The sequence below is a fragment of the Oncorhynchus tshawytscha genome, linkage group LG29, assembly GCF_018296145.1.
Source record: "Oncorhynchus tshawytscha isolate Ot180627B linkage group LG29, Otsh_v2.0, whole genome shotgun sequence".
NCBI lineage: Eukaryota > Metazoa > Chordata > Actinopteri > Salmoniformes > Salmonidae > Oncorhynchus > Oncorhynchus tshawytscha.
Window position 1 is genome coordinate 2765204 of NC_056457.1, and position 18259 is coordinate 2783462.

Consider the following 18259-nt stretch of genomic DNA (forward strand, 5'->3'; position numbering starts at 1 on the left):
AATATGTATGTGTACATTTATTTTGCAACGGTTGCGACGCGAGCGGTGTGGTCAGCATGTTAGTGCCAGCATCAGTTTGTGGTGGTAAATAGATGGCTATAGCATGCTTGACATTGAAAGGTAATTTTCAATTGAGCCTACATCTGCAGCGTTTACCTTGAATACAATCTCTGCAAACTTTGAAGATGGAATCGGCAGTATGGGAATCAGCGCCACTGTCTGCCTGACGGCCGTTGTTATTGTTTTTGTTTGGTTGACAGAGCAGATCTGGGGAATGTCTCGCTTCGTGGTGAAAACAATTGCAGTACACGTGCTGCTGTTCTATCACACATGCAATAATGACAGAGGGGAAAAAGCCTAAAGCTTTATTTCGCAAGCTAATATAAGAAATAGATCAACAAACAAGGGGTATGTAATTGATGTATTTTATTGTGAGATGGGGAGTCATAAAAAAACAAAAGCACAAACTATCACTATAAAAATGATTGTGGATTAAAACAGGGACATATAAAAAGAGGTTGTGGCCTTGACGTAGCAGACATACAAAGTAACAAATTGGCACAAATAAAACAAAAAAGGTCAATATTATTTTGGCTTGGCAAAAGGACAGATTCATGGTTAAGGATCATCTGTCAATACAACAGCACACTCATGCTATTAGACATACAGTTAGTTCTCAAAGAGTTTCAGTAGCTTCATATTAAAGTGGGCAAAAGGTAAAAACTAACATGAGAATTAATGGATGCAGGAAGGTGACATGTTCCAATTTCCTGCTCGTGGGGTGTGTTGACAACTTGAGATAGCAGTACATTTTTATTTTTGTTCTAAAACATACTTCAAAATGCCAGACTTTTTTATGTTCGAGCTTTGTTGTAGTCATTTTACCTTTCAAATTATTTTCATACTAAAATATATTATTGTATTAATACAAACTACAGTATTGTACACTACACTGTAATAAATAACCATAAAGAAATATAAAAAAATAAGACACATAAATACAAAAGTGTTCTATAACTAAACAAATAACCCATATCATTGGGAATGGTAATAATACCGACATTGCTGAAAATATACAGTACACACATTTAACATATTACAAAAAAACATCAACAACAAAATAATACTGACAGGTAAAAAATATTGTCTGAATAACCATTCTGGTATCATATTTGCCTACTTTTGTTACCTGAAGAGAGAGAGTTTCACAAGTGTTAAACAAGTGCACTGGGACTGGACTGGGGAAAAGGATACATTTCAAGGCAGGAAATACTTCAAAATCATGTTTCATCATTCCGTTACAAGTCCTTTTTGCCATTGATTGCTCGGATTATAAAAGAGGCAGATTTTTATCTCAAATATATAATTCCGGTCTAAATTATCTTCTACAACATCAGGACTAGTGGTAGTGAGCCAAAAACAGTAGATCAAGAGTTGACATGTTTGAGCTACTATCAAATCTGGGCTTTGAAACAACCTGACAACAGCTGCTAAGGAGAAACAGCAGTATGCAATGGCACTTTTGATATGCATGGTGTATTTAAAAAAAAAAAGAAGTTTTGCATAAGGCTGGGAGTGGGAATAGGGTCCAGGGCTTAAGGGTCAAATGATCTCTACTTACTAGGCCTAGATCATGAATGTTCTTCTTTATTCTTCTGCTTGATCTGATTCAGTAATGATTTATTAAATGAACAAACTAACAAAACAATTAGAACAATGTGTCATTGCAGACTTATGTACCTCCTTCCATACTCCCCTTGACGTCTTCTTCATCTATAAGGTAATAATCAACTACTGGAACATCATGGCTGAACTTCATCACCTTTACAACAGTTTATCTTTAAGGCTCACAATCCATGTAAAACAAACAAAAGGTATGCTAACATTATCAGCTAACATGCTGATGCTGTATACTGTAGGTCTAGTGCGATAATACTGAAGGGTAGACATTACATAACTGTTAGAGCCATAAGTAAACCAAGCCACTTGTAGTGCACAGGATCTTTTTTCTCCCCACCAACTTAATAAAATACAGATTTTTTTTGTTCATTGGCAATAAAAAGGTATAGAAATCTCTCCCAACTGTACAGCTTTTTAAAGGTTAAAATATTAATGATAACACTGATAAAAAGAAATGACCCAAGGTTGTTTTAGTAATAAAACATTATCTAAAACGTGTCGGTTCTAGCTTACAAAGTCCGTATAATGCATTTTTTGTCTTTAAACTTTGTTTTTGATTTTTACAAATACATTTTCTAACACTGAAAATGGTTTCTCCTTCTGTGGAATAAGTCACTAGTATTTTTTTCAGGCACACCTGGATTCATACACAGTAGTGAACTGAAATGCAGCATCCGTCAGAGCAACCCAAACGTTATCCCTTTCCTTTCCCCCAACGTCATGGGGAGAAAAAGGATCCTTCCATTTCATAGAGGAAGAAACACAGGTCTGCTTCCTCCCTGTTTTATTTTGTATCCCCTTTTGCTCTGGTCGGTGTTTGGTTCTAGTCATCTGAAACAGTGTTCCCGTTTGTTTCACCTTCATTCTCTTTCATGACCTCCCCTGATTCTTCTTTCTCCTCTGAGGTCACTGCTTCCTCTGTGTCCATTGTCTCCTCCTTCACCTCCTCCTGAGCCTGCTCTGACTGCTCCTCCTCCACTTCCTTCTCACGGTTCTCCTTCACCTCCTCTTGCCTTGTATGTGCCTTTTCCCCTGTAACCTCCTTTTCTTCCTGCTCTTCCTTTACTTCAACCCCCACTAACCCCTCCTCTTCCTCTTCTTCTCCTTCCTCCTCTTCACCCCCTACCACTATTCTCTTCACTCCTTGCTCTTCCCCTTCTGCATTCTCTCCCCCCTCCTGACCAGTGTCTTCCCCCTCCTCCTCTCTCTCCTCCTCCTCCTCCTCTTCCCCTCCCTCATCTCCTATCCGTACCACTTGTATATCATCCATATCCAGAATGCTGTCCGGATCTCCCTCCACCGCCTCCCCTGCCACTGTCTCCATGTCCTCCTCATCACTCTCCTCTTCCTCCTCTCTGGTGCTGCTCCCTTGCTCGTCCGAGTCCAGGTGGGAGGGAGGGGAGGAGGTGGGCCTGCTGTCTGACTGCTCCGGCTGCTCCCCTCCCAGGCCCAACCCCACGGGGCTCTCAATCTCCAGCACTTCCTCCCCTACACCTCCCTGACCTCCTCCCTGCGCCTCCTTCTTGCAATAGGAGTAGCGGTGGTTCATGTGCTGGGAGTAAGAGCCTGAGTGAGAGAAGCGCTTGCCACACTTGTCGCACTGGTAGGGTTTCTCTCCGGAGTGGAGACGCATGTGTTCTATCAAGTGGTGCTTGTGTTTGAAGGCCTTCCTGCAGATGCCACACTCGTGGGGTCTCTTGCCTGTAGCACGGGAGAAAATAAATATACAGTAAATAAAAAGATATCTCAGACAGAAATTGATAAATCATTCAGGGCAGGATTATTGTTGAGTGAAATCTTCTCCTGTCAAATTGTTTTAATTCCCCAGACAGTTGTGCTTGTGAAACGGTTTATATTATAGCGCCAAAGGTCGGTGAAATCTATATTATTTATCATCACGTATCCATGGGAAATATCTTAAAACAACACACAACAAAAGAGCAATCCGACCAGAAATGCTTCAGGGTTGAAGGCTGAACATTACACCAACGAGAGGAACGGGTAGTTCCAGGCTAAGTGAAGTCACTTGGATGTAAAACTGTGGTTCTACGCCAGGTATCAAAGTCATAAAGACAGAACGCCTCAGAGTGGGTTGACCTGTGCTTGGCCACAACACTACCCGTGTTCTCATGTAAAATTACTAACAGAGCTCTTTTGCAACATCCCTCCAACATTTCACATGGGAAGGTAATGTCGTTGGCAGGGGGAGCTTGGCGGCAAGCAATTCCCAGGCTTTACAGCGTGTGTGTGTGTGTTTGAATGAGTCTGTGTATGTGTTTGTGTGTGTATTGGATAATAGCTACCCAATATTGTGTGTATGTGTATTGGAGGTGTCCTCCACCCTTCTGCAATACACAATAGTAATGACAACACTGCAGTCAGTCAGTGTGTGATTTCTGAAATTACCCCCTTCAGTTTCACTTTGCCTCATATTTCCCTGAGGTTTCTCTGGGGAGGTGCAGTAAGGATGATAATAAGTAAGTATGAAATGGAAGAAAACAGTCTGAAACGGGGAGGTACTATCTAAACTTTAACCAATAACAAACACTCGCGTTCATTTTCAGTTGCAAAGTGATTCGCTACGTTGCACCCTAATGAACATGACCCAGATTTGATTGCTCTAGTTCCCGACGTACCTGTGTGTTCGTATTTATGTCGGAGCAGAGAGCTGCTCTTCTGGAAGATCTTGTCACACAGGTCGCAGGCGTACAACCCACTCTCCGTCTTCCTCATCTTATTCCTGGAAGGGGTGGTGTCTGAGTCATTCTGCTCCTCCATGGTATACACGACCTCTGAGCTTGTGTCCTGACGCTCCTCCTGAACAACAAATATAAATACATGTGAATATACACTCGGCCATTTTATTAGGTACAACACCCCATTCATAAAAATGGTTCGCTCCTACAGACAGTGAGTCATGTGGCTGTGGCTTGCTATATAAAAGCAGGCTGACAGGGACTGCATTTCAAACTCAAAGTAGACAGCCCTCTGCCCTGTAATGATGTTTAACATCGTCACATTCCTAGTGTACCTTAAATGTCCCTCGCCAAGCGAGGGAGAATGATGATCGGAGAGGTAACGTCCTTGGTGTAAATCTGGAAGTTGAGCTTTAAAAACAACCAACCTAAAGCTATTAATGTACCTCCTAGTAAGCTAACATATCTTGCTAGCACTCCTGTCAGGTAGCTAGCTACAGTTACCCATAGCTGGCTAGCTAGTTTTATACTTTGGTAATTTATTCCAATACATTTCAGAATTCCCCAAAATATGTTTATGAATCTAGCTACGTTTTATAAGCTCCTCACTATGAGACTAAACCAATTTGCCAATGGTAAACTCCATGTCTATATATATTTTTTAGCAAACTAGCTTCATACCTTTTTTTGACATGCCGAAAATGCAGCCTTGTTGATTAATTTGACACTTTGCGGCCACCAGAGTTTGACATGTGACTACAGTTTGCTACTTTTAATTGTGGGTTTGCTACATTGAATTGTGGATCATATCAACCCCGCAAGTGACCAAGGTTGTTCACTCGCTCCCTCGAGCTAAATCGAGGGGGCAAGGTAAGTGAATTGGACCTCCACTGAAGATGGCAATCAAACTGCATCCGGTTTCGATGGGGATTCCCCCAAGGGAAAGTGGCTGGCGCAATAGCTGAGGGGGTAAAAATATTTTTTGGGGACTCCAGCCAGGCATTCAGTTACTGTTTGATTGAACTTTCGAATGAGTAGAACGAGTGACCTAAGCAACTTTGAGCATGGTATGATCGTCGGTGCCAGCCGCAGGTTCCAGTATGTCACAACCGGCCAGCCTCCTGGGCTTATCACGCACGACAGTGTCTACGGTTAGTGAGAATGATGCGACAAACAAAAATCATCCAGTCAGCGGCAGTTATGTGGGAAAAAACTGCTTAATTATGAGAGGTCGAAGGAGAATGCCAAGAATCATGCAAGCTAACAGGCGGGCCACAAACAGGCGAATAGCGGCACAGTAAAACAGTGGTGTGCAGAACGGCATCTCGGAACACAAAACTCGCCGGTTCTTGTCATGGATGGGCTACTGCAGCAGACGACCACACCGGATTCCACTCCTATCAGCTAAAAACAAGAAGAAGAGGCTCCAGTGGGCATGCGATCACCAACACTGGACTCCCAGTTTCTGATGCGTCATGATAAAAGCAGAAAAAGGATTTGGTGTAAGCAGCGTGGCCCCATCCTGCCTGCTGTCAACGTTACAGGCTGGTGACAGTTTTGTAATGGTGTGGGAAATGTTTTCCTGGTACACATTTGGTCCTTTGATTCTGAGAATCCATGTCCCAAAGAATTCAGGCTGTTCTGAAAGCAAAGGGGGTGTTTGACCTGGTACTAGATTGGTGTACCTAAGAAACTGAGTATATGTTATATAATGTATTAGAAAGATGTAATCATGTGATTATTATAACGGTCTGAGCTGATGTTCTGCCTCTCCTCCTTGGGATAGAAGGGAATAACATCAAATAACATTTTATTGGTCACATACAAGTGATTACAGATGTTACTGCGGGTGTAGCGAAATGCTTGTGCTTCTAGCGCCGACAGGGCAGTAATATCTAACAAATTGCACAACATATACCCAATACACAAAAAGCTAAGTAGGAATGAATTAAGACTATATACATACGGACGAGCGATGTCAGAGCGGAACAGACTAATATACCATAGAATAGTATAGAATACAGTATATACATATGAGATGAGTAATGCCAGATACATTATTAAAGTGACTAGTGATCCATTCCTTAAGAAGCACTTCAGGATGACAGAGGTGAGTGCTACTGGGCATAGTCATTAAGTTCAGTTACCTTTGCCTTCTTGGGTACAGGAACATTGGCGGCCATCTTGAAACATGTGGGGACAGCAGACTGGGATAAGGAGAGATTGAATATGCCCGTAAACACTCCAGCCAGATGGTCTGCGCATGCTCTGTGGACGCGGCTGGGGATGCCGTCTGGGCCGGCAGCCTTGCGAGGGTAAACACGGTTAAATGTTTTAGTCACGTTGGCCACGGAGAAGGAGAGCCCACAGTCCATGATAGCAGGTCGCGTCGGTGGCACTGTGTTATCCTCAAAGCGTGCAAAGAATGTGTTTAGCCTGTCCGGAAGCAAGATGTCGGTCTCGGCGACGTGGCTGGTTTTCCTTTTGTAGTCCGTAATTGTCTGTCGTCCCTGCCACATACGTCTCATGTCTGAGCCTTTGAATTGCAACTCCACTTCTTCTCTAAACTGACGTTTAGCTTGTTTGATTGCCTTGCGGAGTGAATAAATACACTTTATATTCTGCCATATCACCAGTCACCTTGCTATGGTTAAATGCGATGGTTCGCGCTTTCAGTTTCGTACGAATGCTACCATTTATGCACGGTTTCTGGTTAGGGTAAGTTTTAATAGTCACCGTGGGTACTACATCTCCTATACACTTCCTTATAAAATCAGTGTATGCGTCTAGATTATTTTCGCAAGCTACCTGGAACATATCCCAGTCCAAGTGATCAAAACAATCCTGAAGCGTGGATTCCGATTAGTCAGACCAACGTTGAATAGTTCAAAGCACGAGTACTTGAGTTTCTGCCAAAAGGACGGGAAGAGCAAGATGGAGTCGTGGTCAAATATGCCAAAAGGAGGGCGGAGGAGGGCCTTGTAAGCATTATGTAAGTTTGAATAGGAATGGTCGAGTCTTACCAGCGCGAGTAGTACAGTCTATATGTTGATAGAACTTCAGCAGCCTTGTCCTCAGATTTGCTTTGTTAAATCCCTAGTTACAATAAAGGCAGCCTCAGGATATGTGGTTTCCAATGAAGTCCAGTGAAGTTCTTTAAGGGCCGTCGAGGTAACGGCTTGAGGTGGGATATAAAGGGCCGTGGCGATGACGGAGGAGAATTCTCTTGGGAGATAATATGGTAGGCATTTAATTGTGAAGTATTCTAGGTCGGGTGAACAAAAGGACTTCAGTTCCTGTATGTTTCTAGAATTACACCGTGAGTCATTAATCATGAAACACATCCCTCCGCCCTTCTGCTTCCTGGAGAGATATTTATTCCTGTATGCGCGATGTACTGAGAATCCTGCTGGCTTTACCGACTCCGACAGACTATCCAGAGAGAGCCATGTTTCCGTGAAACAAACGATGTTACAGGCCCCGATGTCTCTCCGGAAAGAAATCCTTGCTCCATGCTCATTTTTATTTTCTATTTAAAAAAATGTTTTTTTACCTTTATTTAACTAGGCAAGTCAGTTAAGAACAAATTCTTATTTTCAATGACGGCCTAGGAACAGTAGGTTAACTGCCTGTTCAGGGGCAGAACAACAGATTTGTACCTTGTCAGCTCGGGGATTTGAACTTGCAACCTTTTGGTTACTAGTCCAACTCTCTAACCACTAGGCTACCCTGCCGCCCCCCGGTCTCATCAACTTTGTTTTCCAAAAACTGAACATTAGCGAGTAATATACTCAGAAGTGGTGGGTGATGTGCGCACCTCCTAAATCGAACCAGCAGGCTGCCTCGATTGCCTCTCCTCTGCCGGCGTTGGTTTCGGCCTCTGGAATAAGTTCAATTGAACAAGTTCAACGCAGGTAGCCTAGTGTTTAGAGCATTGGGCCAGTAACCGAAAGGTTGCTGGATCGAATCCCCGAGCTGACAAGGCAACATGTCTGTCATTCTGCCCCTGAACAAGGCAGTTAACCCACTGTTCCCTGGTAAGCTGTCATTGTAAATAAGAATTTGTTCTTAACTGACTTGCCTAGCTATAAAAAAAGGTTAAATCAAATTAAAAATTGCTCTGAGGAGAGCGAATAAAGGATTTGATACAGGGAAGTTGTAATGCCGGTAGTTCTGATGAGTTACCGCTGCTCTGATATCCAATAGTTCTTCCCGGCTGTATGTAATAAAACAAAACAAAACATTTCCTGAGCTAATAATGCTAAAAAATTGTACGTAAAAAAACAGAAAGTGCAAAGTTTCCTAAGAGCTAGTCGCGATCCTGCCATCTCTGTTGGCGCCATCTTACTTATAGATATGTAATTTACGTGAATATACAGTACCAGTCAAAAGTTTGGACACACCTACTCATTCAAGGGTTTTTCATTAATTTGACTATTTTCTACATTGTAGAATAATAGTGAAGACATCAAAACTATGAAATAACACATATGGAATCATGTATTAACCAAAAAAAGAGTTAAACAAATAAAAATAGATATATTTGAGATTCTTCAAAGTAGCCACCTTTTGTCTTGATGACAGATTTTCAAAATCTTTGCATTCTCTCAACCAGCTTAAAAAAAACAACCTTTATTTAACTAGGCAAGTCAGTTAAGAACAAATTCTTATTTAAAAACCTAAAGTTGCATTACAAAAGTAGTTTGAAATGTTTTGGCAAAGTTTACAGGTAACTTTTGAGATATTTTGTAGTCACGTTGCACAAGTTGGAACTGGATCAAACGCTCCAAATAAATGAACATTTTGGATATATATCGACGGAATTAATCGAACGAAAGGCCCATTTGTGATGTTTATGGGACATATTGAAGTGCCAACAAAAGAAGCTCATCAAAGGTAAGGCATGAATTATATTTTTATTTCTGCGTTTTGTGTCATGCTTGCAGGGTTGAAATATGCTTTTCTCTCTTTGTTTACGGAGGTGCTATCCTCAGATAATAGCATTGTTTGCTTTCGCCAAAAAGCCTTCTTGAAATCTGACATGCTGGCTGGATTCACAACAAGTGTAGCTTTAATTTGCTATCTTGCTTGTGAGATTTAATGAAAGTTTGATTTTTATAGTAATTTATTTGAATTTGGCACTCTGCAATTTCCCTGGCTTTTGGCCAGGTGGGATGCTATAGCGTCCTACATATCCCAGAGAGGTTAAAACATGAAGGTCAGTCAATATGGAAAATGTCAAGAACTTTTAAAGTTTCTTCAAGTGCAGTCGCAAAAACCATCAAGCGCTATGATGAAACTGGCTCTCATGAGGACCACCAAAGGAAAGGAAGACCCAGAGTTACCTCTGCTGTGGACCTACGTGTTACCTACGGCTGAGTTCATTAGAGTTACCAGCCTCAGAAATTGCAGCCCAAATAAACGCTTCACAGAGTTCAAGTAACAGACACATCTCAACATCAAAAGTTTCTTCAAGTGCAGTCGCAAAATCCATCAAGCGCTATGATGAAACTGGCTCTCATGAGGACCAACAAAGGAAAGGAAGACCCAGAGTTACCTCTGCTGTGGACCTACGTGTTACCTACGGCTGAGTTCATTAGAGTTACCAGCCTCAGAAATTGCAGCCCAAATAAACACTTCACAGAGTTCAAGTAACAGACACATCTCAACATCAAAAGTGTTCAGAGGAGACTGTGTGAATCAGGCCTTCATGGTCAAATTTCTGCAAAGAAATCACTACTAAAGGACACCAATAAGAAAAAGATTTGCTTAGGCCAAGAAACACAAGCAATGGACATTAGACCAGTGGAAATCGGTTTCAACCGTAATGTCTCTGTGAGATGCAGAGTAGGTGTACGGATGATCTCTGCATATGTAGTTCCCACCGTGAAGCATGGAAGAGGAGGTGTGATGGTGCTATGCTGGTGACACTGTCTGGGATTTATTTAGAATTAAAGGCACACTTAACAATCATCGCTACCATAGCATTCTGCAGCAATACGCCATCCCATCTGGTTTGCGTTTAGTGGGACTATCATTTGTTTTTCAACAGGACAATGACCCAACAAACCTCCCGGCTGTGTAAGGGCTATTTGACCAGGAAGGAGTGATGGAGTGCTCCATCAGATGACCCGGCCTCCACAATCACCCGACCTCAAACCAATTGAGATGGTTTGGGATGAGTTGGACCGCAGAGTGAAGGAAAAGCAGCCAATGCTCAGCATATGTGGGAACTCCTTCAAGACAGTTGGAAAAGCATTCCAGGTGAAGCTGGTTGAGAGAATGCAAAGAGTGAGCAAAGCTGTCATCAAGGCAAAGGGTGGCTACTTTGAAGAATTTGTTTAACACTTTTTTGGTTACTACATGATTCCATATGTGTTATTTCACAGTTTTGATGTTTTCTCTATTATTCTACAATGTAGAAAATACTAAGATAAAGAAAAACCCTTGAATGAGTAGGTGTGTCCAAACCTTTAACTGGTACTGTATGTAATCTGTATGTAGTATAGTGTTTACTGTTTTTAAGTATCAATTCTAACAGTAATACAGCAATGGAGAAGCCTGAAGAAGTAGTTTCATTGTCTGATTAAAACAGCAAACAAAATGTGCAGGACAATAATACAAAACAAGTGATATGTAGCTAAAATGAATTTATAACTGATTTAGTGTTAAGTAGTTCATTGGTGTGTCATTCTGTTTCCCAGGAAAAAGAGAGTATCAGGAAGGGATGGTGTAGGTAGGCTGACTAATACCACTTCCTGTTTATGGCTCTCAGGGAATCATAACCTCGCCATAACAATTTCACAGTTAATCTTTTACTGGCTGAGTGAAAAATACCATCATGATGACATCATCCCACCTTGGTGTGTTGGCCCTGAAAACCAGTCCTTACCCTCATCATGACTCATCAATGGTGAGTAAAAACTTTTCATGAGCGTAGGCTACGGCTGAGTTGCAAATGGCACGGCATCCTATTCCCTTTTGACAAGGACCCATACAGCTCTGATCAAAATAGTGCACTATATAGGGAATAGGGTGCCATTTTGAGTATTCAGCAATGAGACACAGAGAGAAAGAGGAAGTATAGATCAATAGGTCTCTACAGTAAGTGCTGCCTCATGTCTTCTGGCTGGGTGACAGCAGCAGCAGCTCAGGTCTGTGCTCGGGGAGTGATGTCTCTCACACATCTATCCATCATTATGGATTCATTACATGTCCTGGCTCTGACTTTACCACTGTATTAGAGTTTGCTGGCAGAATTCAGCACTTTCTGTATAATGTAGAGTAATTTATTAGGCCATTTTCCTCTGTTGTATAGCATTGTCAAAACATTTTGACACTAACACTTTTAGTCATTTCACATTTTGAAATGTTTGGCAGTATACTCTAGCATGAATACCCACTTAATATCATTCTACTATTTCTCCCTACATCCCCGAGAGAGAAGGGAAGAGAGAGAGAGCACGAGAGAGAGAATGAGCAAGAAGAGAGGAGAGCTAGGTCTTCTCACTAGAGTCCTGTCCACCTTTCCCCCTCTCCTCCTCCTCCCAGCGTTGAAACAAAACAGTTCATCACAGGAGACAGACAGTGGTGCCAAAACACCACCGCCTCCACCCAGAGCTACAGGAGAGAAATTCATTCAGCTGGGAGAGTTCCCAGCTCGATAGGTGGAGCTTAAACTTCTCAGTATGGCTGAGCTGCAGTGGAACAAAGCCAAAAGAATTGAAGCACTAAAGGGGCAATAGACTGACTCCTGAGTGTTGAGGCCTTGTTGTTTCACTCAAAACAAATAAGACACGAGTAGAATGAAAAATAGGAGGAATGATTACATCTCAGAACTTCCCAATCTTCCAGCACCTCCTCCCTCACTAAACCTGAGCCAAGTCAGGGGAGAGACTTAAGCAAGAGAACATGATTCTCAGTCATGCACCTGCAATACCGATCATGCTAGACTGTTTCCATATAACAGGGTCATTTTCTCGAACCGACAAAACACATTCAAATACATGTAGTTAAGGCCATACACACACAGCAGATGATTTCCTTGCAACTGACTGAATAAGAGCATCTGCTATGTAAATGACCAAAATGTAATGTAATTGTAAACTGCTGCTTTCTCTTTAGGGGTCTAAGCTGGGATACTGTAAAGAACTTTGTGACTGTTGCTGTGAAAAGAGCTAAACAAATACATTTAAATGACGGATTGATTGACGGATTGATTGATCCACTGATTTACAAACCTTGATGCTGTTGATCTGCAGTGTGGTCTTCTCCTGTGTCTCTGTCCCTGCAGGGCTGCTGGCTGTAGCTGTAGTGGTATAGGTGTAGGCCAACTGTGGGATGAGGATAGTCTGGTTGTTATTGGTGGTGAGCGCCCGGAGGCAGGGCACACCCGTGCTGCCCTGATCAGTGATGGCATAGATGGTCCCGCTGGGCAGCTGAGTGGTCATGATGCTGATGGGGTTGGCACTTTGTGGGCCGGCGGTGTAAAAGGACAAGGTTTGGCTAGTCATGTGGTGGCCTGCAGAGAGCGGAAGTTCTTTCTTGGTTGTGCAAGTCTTCGTCAAGTTCAGGGGTTCGTCCTGATGGGAGTAAACAGTGGCTTGGTAAGAGGCTGCGGTGGCAGCGGTCTCCTCTCGGAGGGGCTTTGGTAGCGACAGGTCCAGGGGGACCTCCGTGCTGTCTGAAGAGGAGGGTTTGGCTGGGACGGCCCCCCCGGTGGTCAGGTTTAGTGGTGTAGGGGAGGCCGGGCAGGGCCCAGAGCCGTTAACCTCAGCCGGAGTGGCCTCAGCTGGGCTAGACTGCATCAAGGTGGGGCTCTCTGTGTTCTGCTCTGATCTTACTTTAGGGGACACAACAATGGCCCCATGACACTCAGACAAGGGCCCTTCTTCCTCAGACGGAGGGGTCGGGGCCCCTAGTGAGACCTGACCACTCTGCATCTTGTCAAACCACTTCTTGACTACGTCGGCAGGCAGGCTGACCGAGTCGGAGATCTTGCTGAGCTCCTCCTTGGTGGGCTCAACATTTAAGGCGAAGTAGGCCTTGAGGAGGGACAGAAGGTTCTTGGGCTGGTCCCCGAACCCCTCAGACAATAATGAATCGATGGCAGACTTTGATTTGTCCCCATTGATCCTGAGGCCTGAGGCTTTCTTACAGTGCTTGAGTGTGTGGAGAGCGTCCAGACCATTGGGGCACTCATTACAAAGCAGGCAGGTCTTAGTAGTCTCCTCTTCCATCTTCTCCTCTTTGCTCCTGGGGGGCCTGCTAACTGTCAGGTCCTCTGGGAGTTTCTGCTGGGTCTTGCTGGAAGGCTCTGTGGCAGCCTGGGCCTGGCCTGGTGTTGTAGCCAGGGTCGGGGGCTCCTTTTTCAGGTTATGGGCAGTGAGCTGGGTCTGTGTCTGGCTGGGGTCCAGGCTGTAGTTGATGATGATCTTGGTGGCGTTGCCGTCCTGACCCATAATGGGCAGACTGATAGCTGAGATGAGCTGCTGGTGAGGAACACCTGTCGCCCCCATGCCAGTCCCCGCTGACTTAGCATTGTTCTCCAACATCTGTCTGATCATGTTACTGTCCACCGCCACCTTCAAGATAAAGATGAAAATGGTTTGCGCATTGTTTAATAAGTCATTGTACAAATAGCAACAACAAGCACATTACAAGTATTTCATGAATTCAAAGTTGTATTTTAGTATTATATTATGATAACCATTAACTGTTGCAAAAGCAGCAGCTACTCTTCTGGGGTCCACAAAAAACATGACATAATACAATACATTAATAGACAAGAATAGCTCAAGGACAAAACTACATCAATTTAAAAAAGGCACACGTATCCTACATATATATACATACACACACACTATCTAGGTCAAATAGGGGAGAGGTGTTGTGAGGTGTTGCTTTATCTGTTTTTTTAAAACCAGGTATGCTGCTCATTTGAGCAATATGAGATGGAACGGAGTTCAATGAAATAATTGGTCTATATAATACTGTACGCTTTCTTGAATTTGTTCTGCATTTGGGGACTGTGAAAAGACCCCTGGTGGCATGTCTGGTGGGATAAGTGTGTGTGTCAGGGCTGTTGTAAGTTGACTATGCAAACCATTTGGGATTTCCAACATATTAATGTTTCTTATAAAAAGAAGAAGTGATGCAGTCTGTCTCTCATATAGTCAGTCTCTCCTGTACTTGAATTACAAATACATCACTAAATACAGAGTACTATTTTTAATCCGATATACAAATTCACAAATCACCTTCAAGACATTCTGTAGGTCTGCCAGGTTGATGCTGATCGGAGAGACCAGGCCCATGGTGGGGAGCATCACCGCCTGCACCGCGCCCTGCAGTGGGGCAGCCGCACCCCCGTTCACTCCTGTTGCCCCCGCTGCTGGAGACACTACCATGGGCTTGTACTCGTAGTCCATTGGCTCGCTCTTGATCTGGTTGAGGGGTAGCTGTTCCTGCAAGGGTTTGTCTCGGGTCTGGGTGCGTGTGGTGGAGGAGTGCGAGGTGGGCATGGCTGGGGATGGGCATTGGGAGGCCTTGGCAGGCAGGGGTCGGCCGTTGACTGCTGAGATCACGCCGATGCACTTCTTACTGCTGATGTGGGAGCTGTAGGAGCCGGAGTGGGAGAAACGCTTCTTACAGTTGGAGCACTCGTATGGCTTCTCTCCTGTAGGGACAGACACATACACGCACGCACGCACGCACACACACACACACACACACACACACACACACACACACACACACACACACACACACACACACACACACACACACACACACACACACACACACACACACACACACACACAAGACCTCCATTAGGAGCAGAAGTAAATGAATAAACCTCCCAGGGAAAAAGGGTCTAATGCATTTCAAAAATGCTTAAACGCTGAGGTAATGGCACCATTGGGAAATACTCTTTAATTGTTGGCCGGCTCGCCAACACAAACACAATTATATCACATTAGGACAGAGCACAATGCTCTGAAACTCAATCAAGGACACATAAATACACAGAGTTACTAAACATAAATATTTGTTTGACGGAAACAGAAACATCTGGGCGGATGGCGTGGCCAATAGTAACTAACTTCTACAATTACCCCAACGCTTTTCCACATTAAAGAATACACGCGCACATACACAAACAAACACACACACACACACACACACACACACACAGGGCTGCCATGGTGACTGAGGGGTCCACTCACCGCTGTGGATGCGTAGGTGCTCCTTCAGGTGATGCTTGTACTTAAATGCTTTTTCACATTCAGTGCACTTGAATTTTCGGTTGCCCCCCGACTGTGTCATGTGCCTCTGTCAGACAAAGGAAGAAAGGGGAGAGGGGATGGTCAGTCACACAAAAATTTACTTTGTACTAGTAAAAATGTATGCAAGAGTAACATTGGACAATGGCCATTGGCCCCAAAAAATCCAATCCTGGGAAATGAAATGGTCAAAATGTTTAAAAAAAAAATGTAGTTATGAGGGAATACTGATCAACACCTACTTTCCCACTTCCTGGGTTTTGGACACAAATTTCACATCACATTACCTTTTATCTACATAATCTTCATACACTACATGGTGCTGCACGTAGTAGTTAACAAACAGCAGATATCTAGTGTTATGTTACCAGGTACCTGGTCTCTGCCAGCTTTGTGGGCACTCATGTGTCTCTCCAGCTGAGTGCGGTAGGCGAAGGTGTAGCTGCACTGGGAGCAGCTGAAGTTGTCCTCGCTCTTCTCGTGGCGCAGCTTGATGTGCTCCTTCAGGGACGTGTAGCGCTTGTAGCCGCGGGCACAGTAGGGACAGGTGAGGAGCTGTGAGAACGCATCCGGAGTGCCTGGTGGGGGAGGAGAGGAAGGGAGCATGTAAGCGAGCGTGTGTGTGTGTGTGTGTGTGTGTGTGTGTGTGTGTGTGTGTGTGTGTGTGTGTGTGAGTGGGGTGTGTGTGTGTGTGTGTGTGTGAGAGAAGGGGGAGTGTGTGTGAGTGAAATAGAAGGGTGTGTGTAGTATGGAAAGGGGGCTAGTCTGTAGAGTAATCAGAGGGTCAATAGATAGTAAGGGTCATTTGATTATGATGATTGATAGACACAGGAGCTCTGGACTGTTTTCTCTTTTAACCTATTTCACCTGGTACTAAGCGATCCCCTATTAAGACTCACAGTTTCCACACTAACTACGTGACAGATGCAACATACTCTCACTTGCATTGAAGCGAGCTGGATACTGTTGGTAATTCACTAATAACATAGTAGGTGTTGTAAATGTGCAATCAACGGCACTAGAAATATTGGAAATCTAAGCCTATATCTTTCTCTAAAAAAACACCCACTGGTTTCAAATGAATGCCCAGACATCCAATAAAAGCCTGCTGGAGACACGGTAGAACACGGTGAGAAGACATAATGCACACCGGGCTCCAGTTCCCCAGGGTTGTTTCCTGCTCCAGTGGGTCCCACACAGGTAAAGTATTACCTGTTAACAGGTGATGTATTAAGCCTCCCTACTGGCCACACATAATGTCTCTCACACACACATTATCACCCAGGTACTAGTGAATCATCACTGACACAGGTGTGAGACATTTGCTCAGGTGTTGCTGTTTTCAAACTCTCTGGGGATGACAGGTAACAGCCAAAAGCTCTTAGGCCATAAAAGCCCAGTCTGTGTCCATTCACAGCTGTGTGTGTGCCTACGTGTGTGTGTGTATGCCTACGTGTGTGCGTGTGTGTTAATGTGGGGGGAGTTAACACCTTTAGAGGGAGATACAGAGGCCGAACAACAAATCAAGGTGTTGCCTGGAGGCAAACCTGTAGGGGATGGGGGGGGGGTGTCAAGGTACAAAGTATTTTTTGTGGGATGTGTACTATCCCTGCTCTGTGCTGAGCTTGACTCAGAGTGGAATCTATGGCTAATCAGTGACACTATTTAATGAAAACTGGTACTTTGAACCAGTACAAAGCAGAGGAGCGATGAAGTGAGGTATGTATGTTGTGTGAGAAAGGTGTGCAGGTGAGCTGTGTGTGTCTTTACCATTCTCGTCATGTCCGCTGGCCTCGGGCGTCCCCTGGCGGGGCTCGTCCTCAGGGGCTTCTGGGTAGATGATGGTCGTGTCTCCCTGCTGCAGTATCTCCTCCACCAGAGCATCTGTACTGCCGTCATCCTCCCCATCAGAACCACACTCCTCCCTCACTGAAACACAGGGACAGGCAACTATTTGGACAAGAACATGAGGAAAGGGACATCAAAGATCCTCTCCATTGTTATAAAACATCACAATTGTAATACATTATAACTGTGACCTACAACTAGGTGAGTTAGTACATCTGATGTATCCCTAGAATCAACCAATCCCAATGCAATAGACTTCAAACATAAACGCCTCACTGCCTCCTCAAACCCCAGGCCGAGATCAACCTCCTCTCTGGATAAGAAAGAACAACCTGGCCACTGTGGGAACTAATATCCTAATACACCAGTAAATGAGATTCGTTATCTGGGAGCATATTCTCTCCTCCGCATCACATTTGCTGCCGTTGCGCCACTAATGAGGGCTAATTAAGGAGCTAAATAAGGCTGTAGGAAACAGCATAACTCGAGGACACATTTAGGAAGTGGAACGCTTCCGTCTCTCTGCTCGGCATCGCTTCCTGAAGCACGTACACGACAAGGTATAGCGTGTCAGCAGTTAAAACAATAAAGAAATACACCTAGTTATTATCATTATTACTAACCCTTATTTTACCAGGTAGGTTGACAGAGTAGGAACACATTCTCTTTGACAGGAAGTGAGAGAGTATGATTATAAAACACCTAACGGCATTGTTTACCTCCCTAAAGAGAGACAACTTTTATTTACTG

The 18259-nt window shown here is 43.9% G+C and overlaps 1 protein-coding gene across 1 annotated transcript in view; it reads right to left on the reverse strand.

The window, feature by feature from the left end:
- Positions 1–411: 411 nt before the first annotated feature.
- LOC112228037 (zinc finger E-box-binding homeobox 1-like) overlaps positions 412–18259 on the reverse strand; it is a 93036-nt gene continuing 75188 nt past the window's right edge. The window contains exons 3-9 of the mRNA XM_042308581.1: positions 17432–17590; positions 16037–16239; positions 15605–15710; positions 14636–15054; positions 12617–13960; positions 4317–4497; positions 412–3381 (exon numbers count right to left, since the gene is read on the reverse strand). Coding sequence (XP_042164515.1) covers positions 2504–3381; positions 4317–4497; positions 12617–13960; positions 14636–15054; positions 15605–15710; positions 16037–16239; positions 17432–17590 — 3290 coding nt within the window. The 3' untranslated portion in view covers positions 412–2503. The remainder of the gene's footprint in view (positions 3382–4316; positions 4498–12616; positions 13961–14635; positions 15055–15604; positions 15711–16036; positions 16240–17431; positions 17591–18259) is intronic.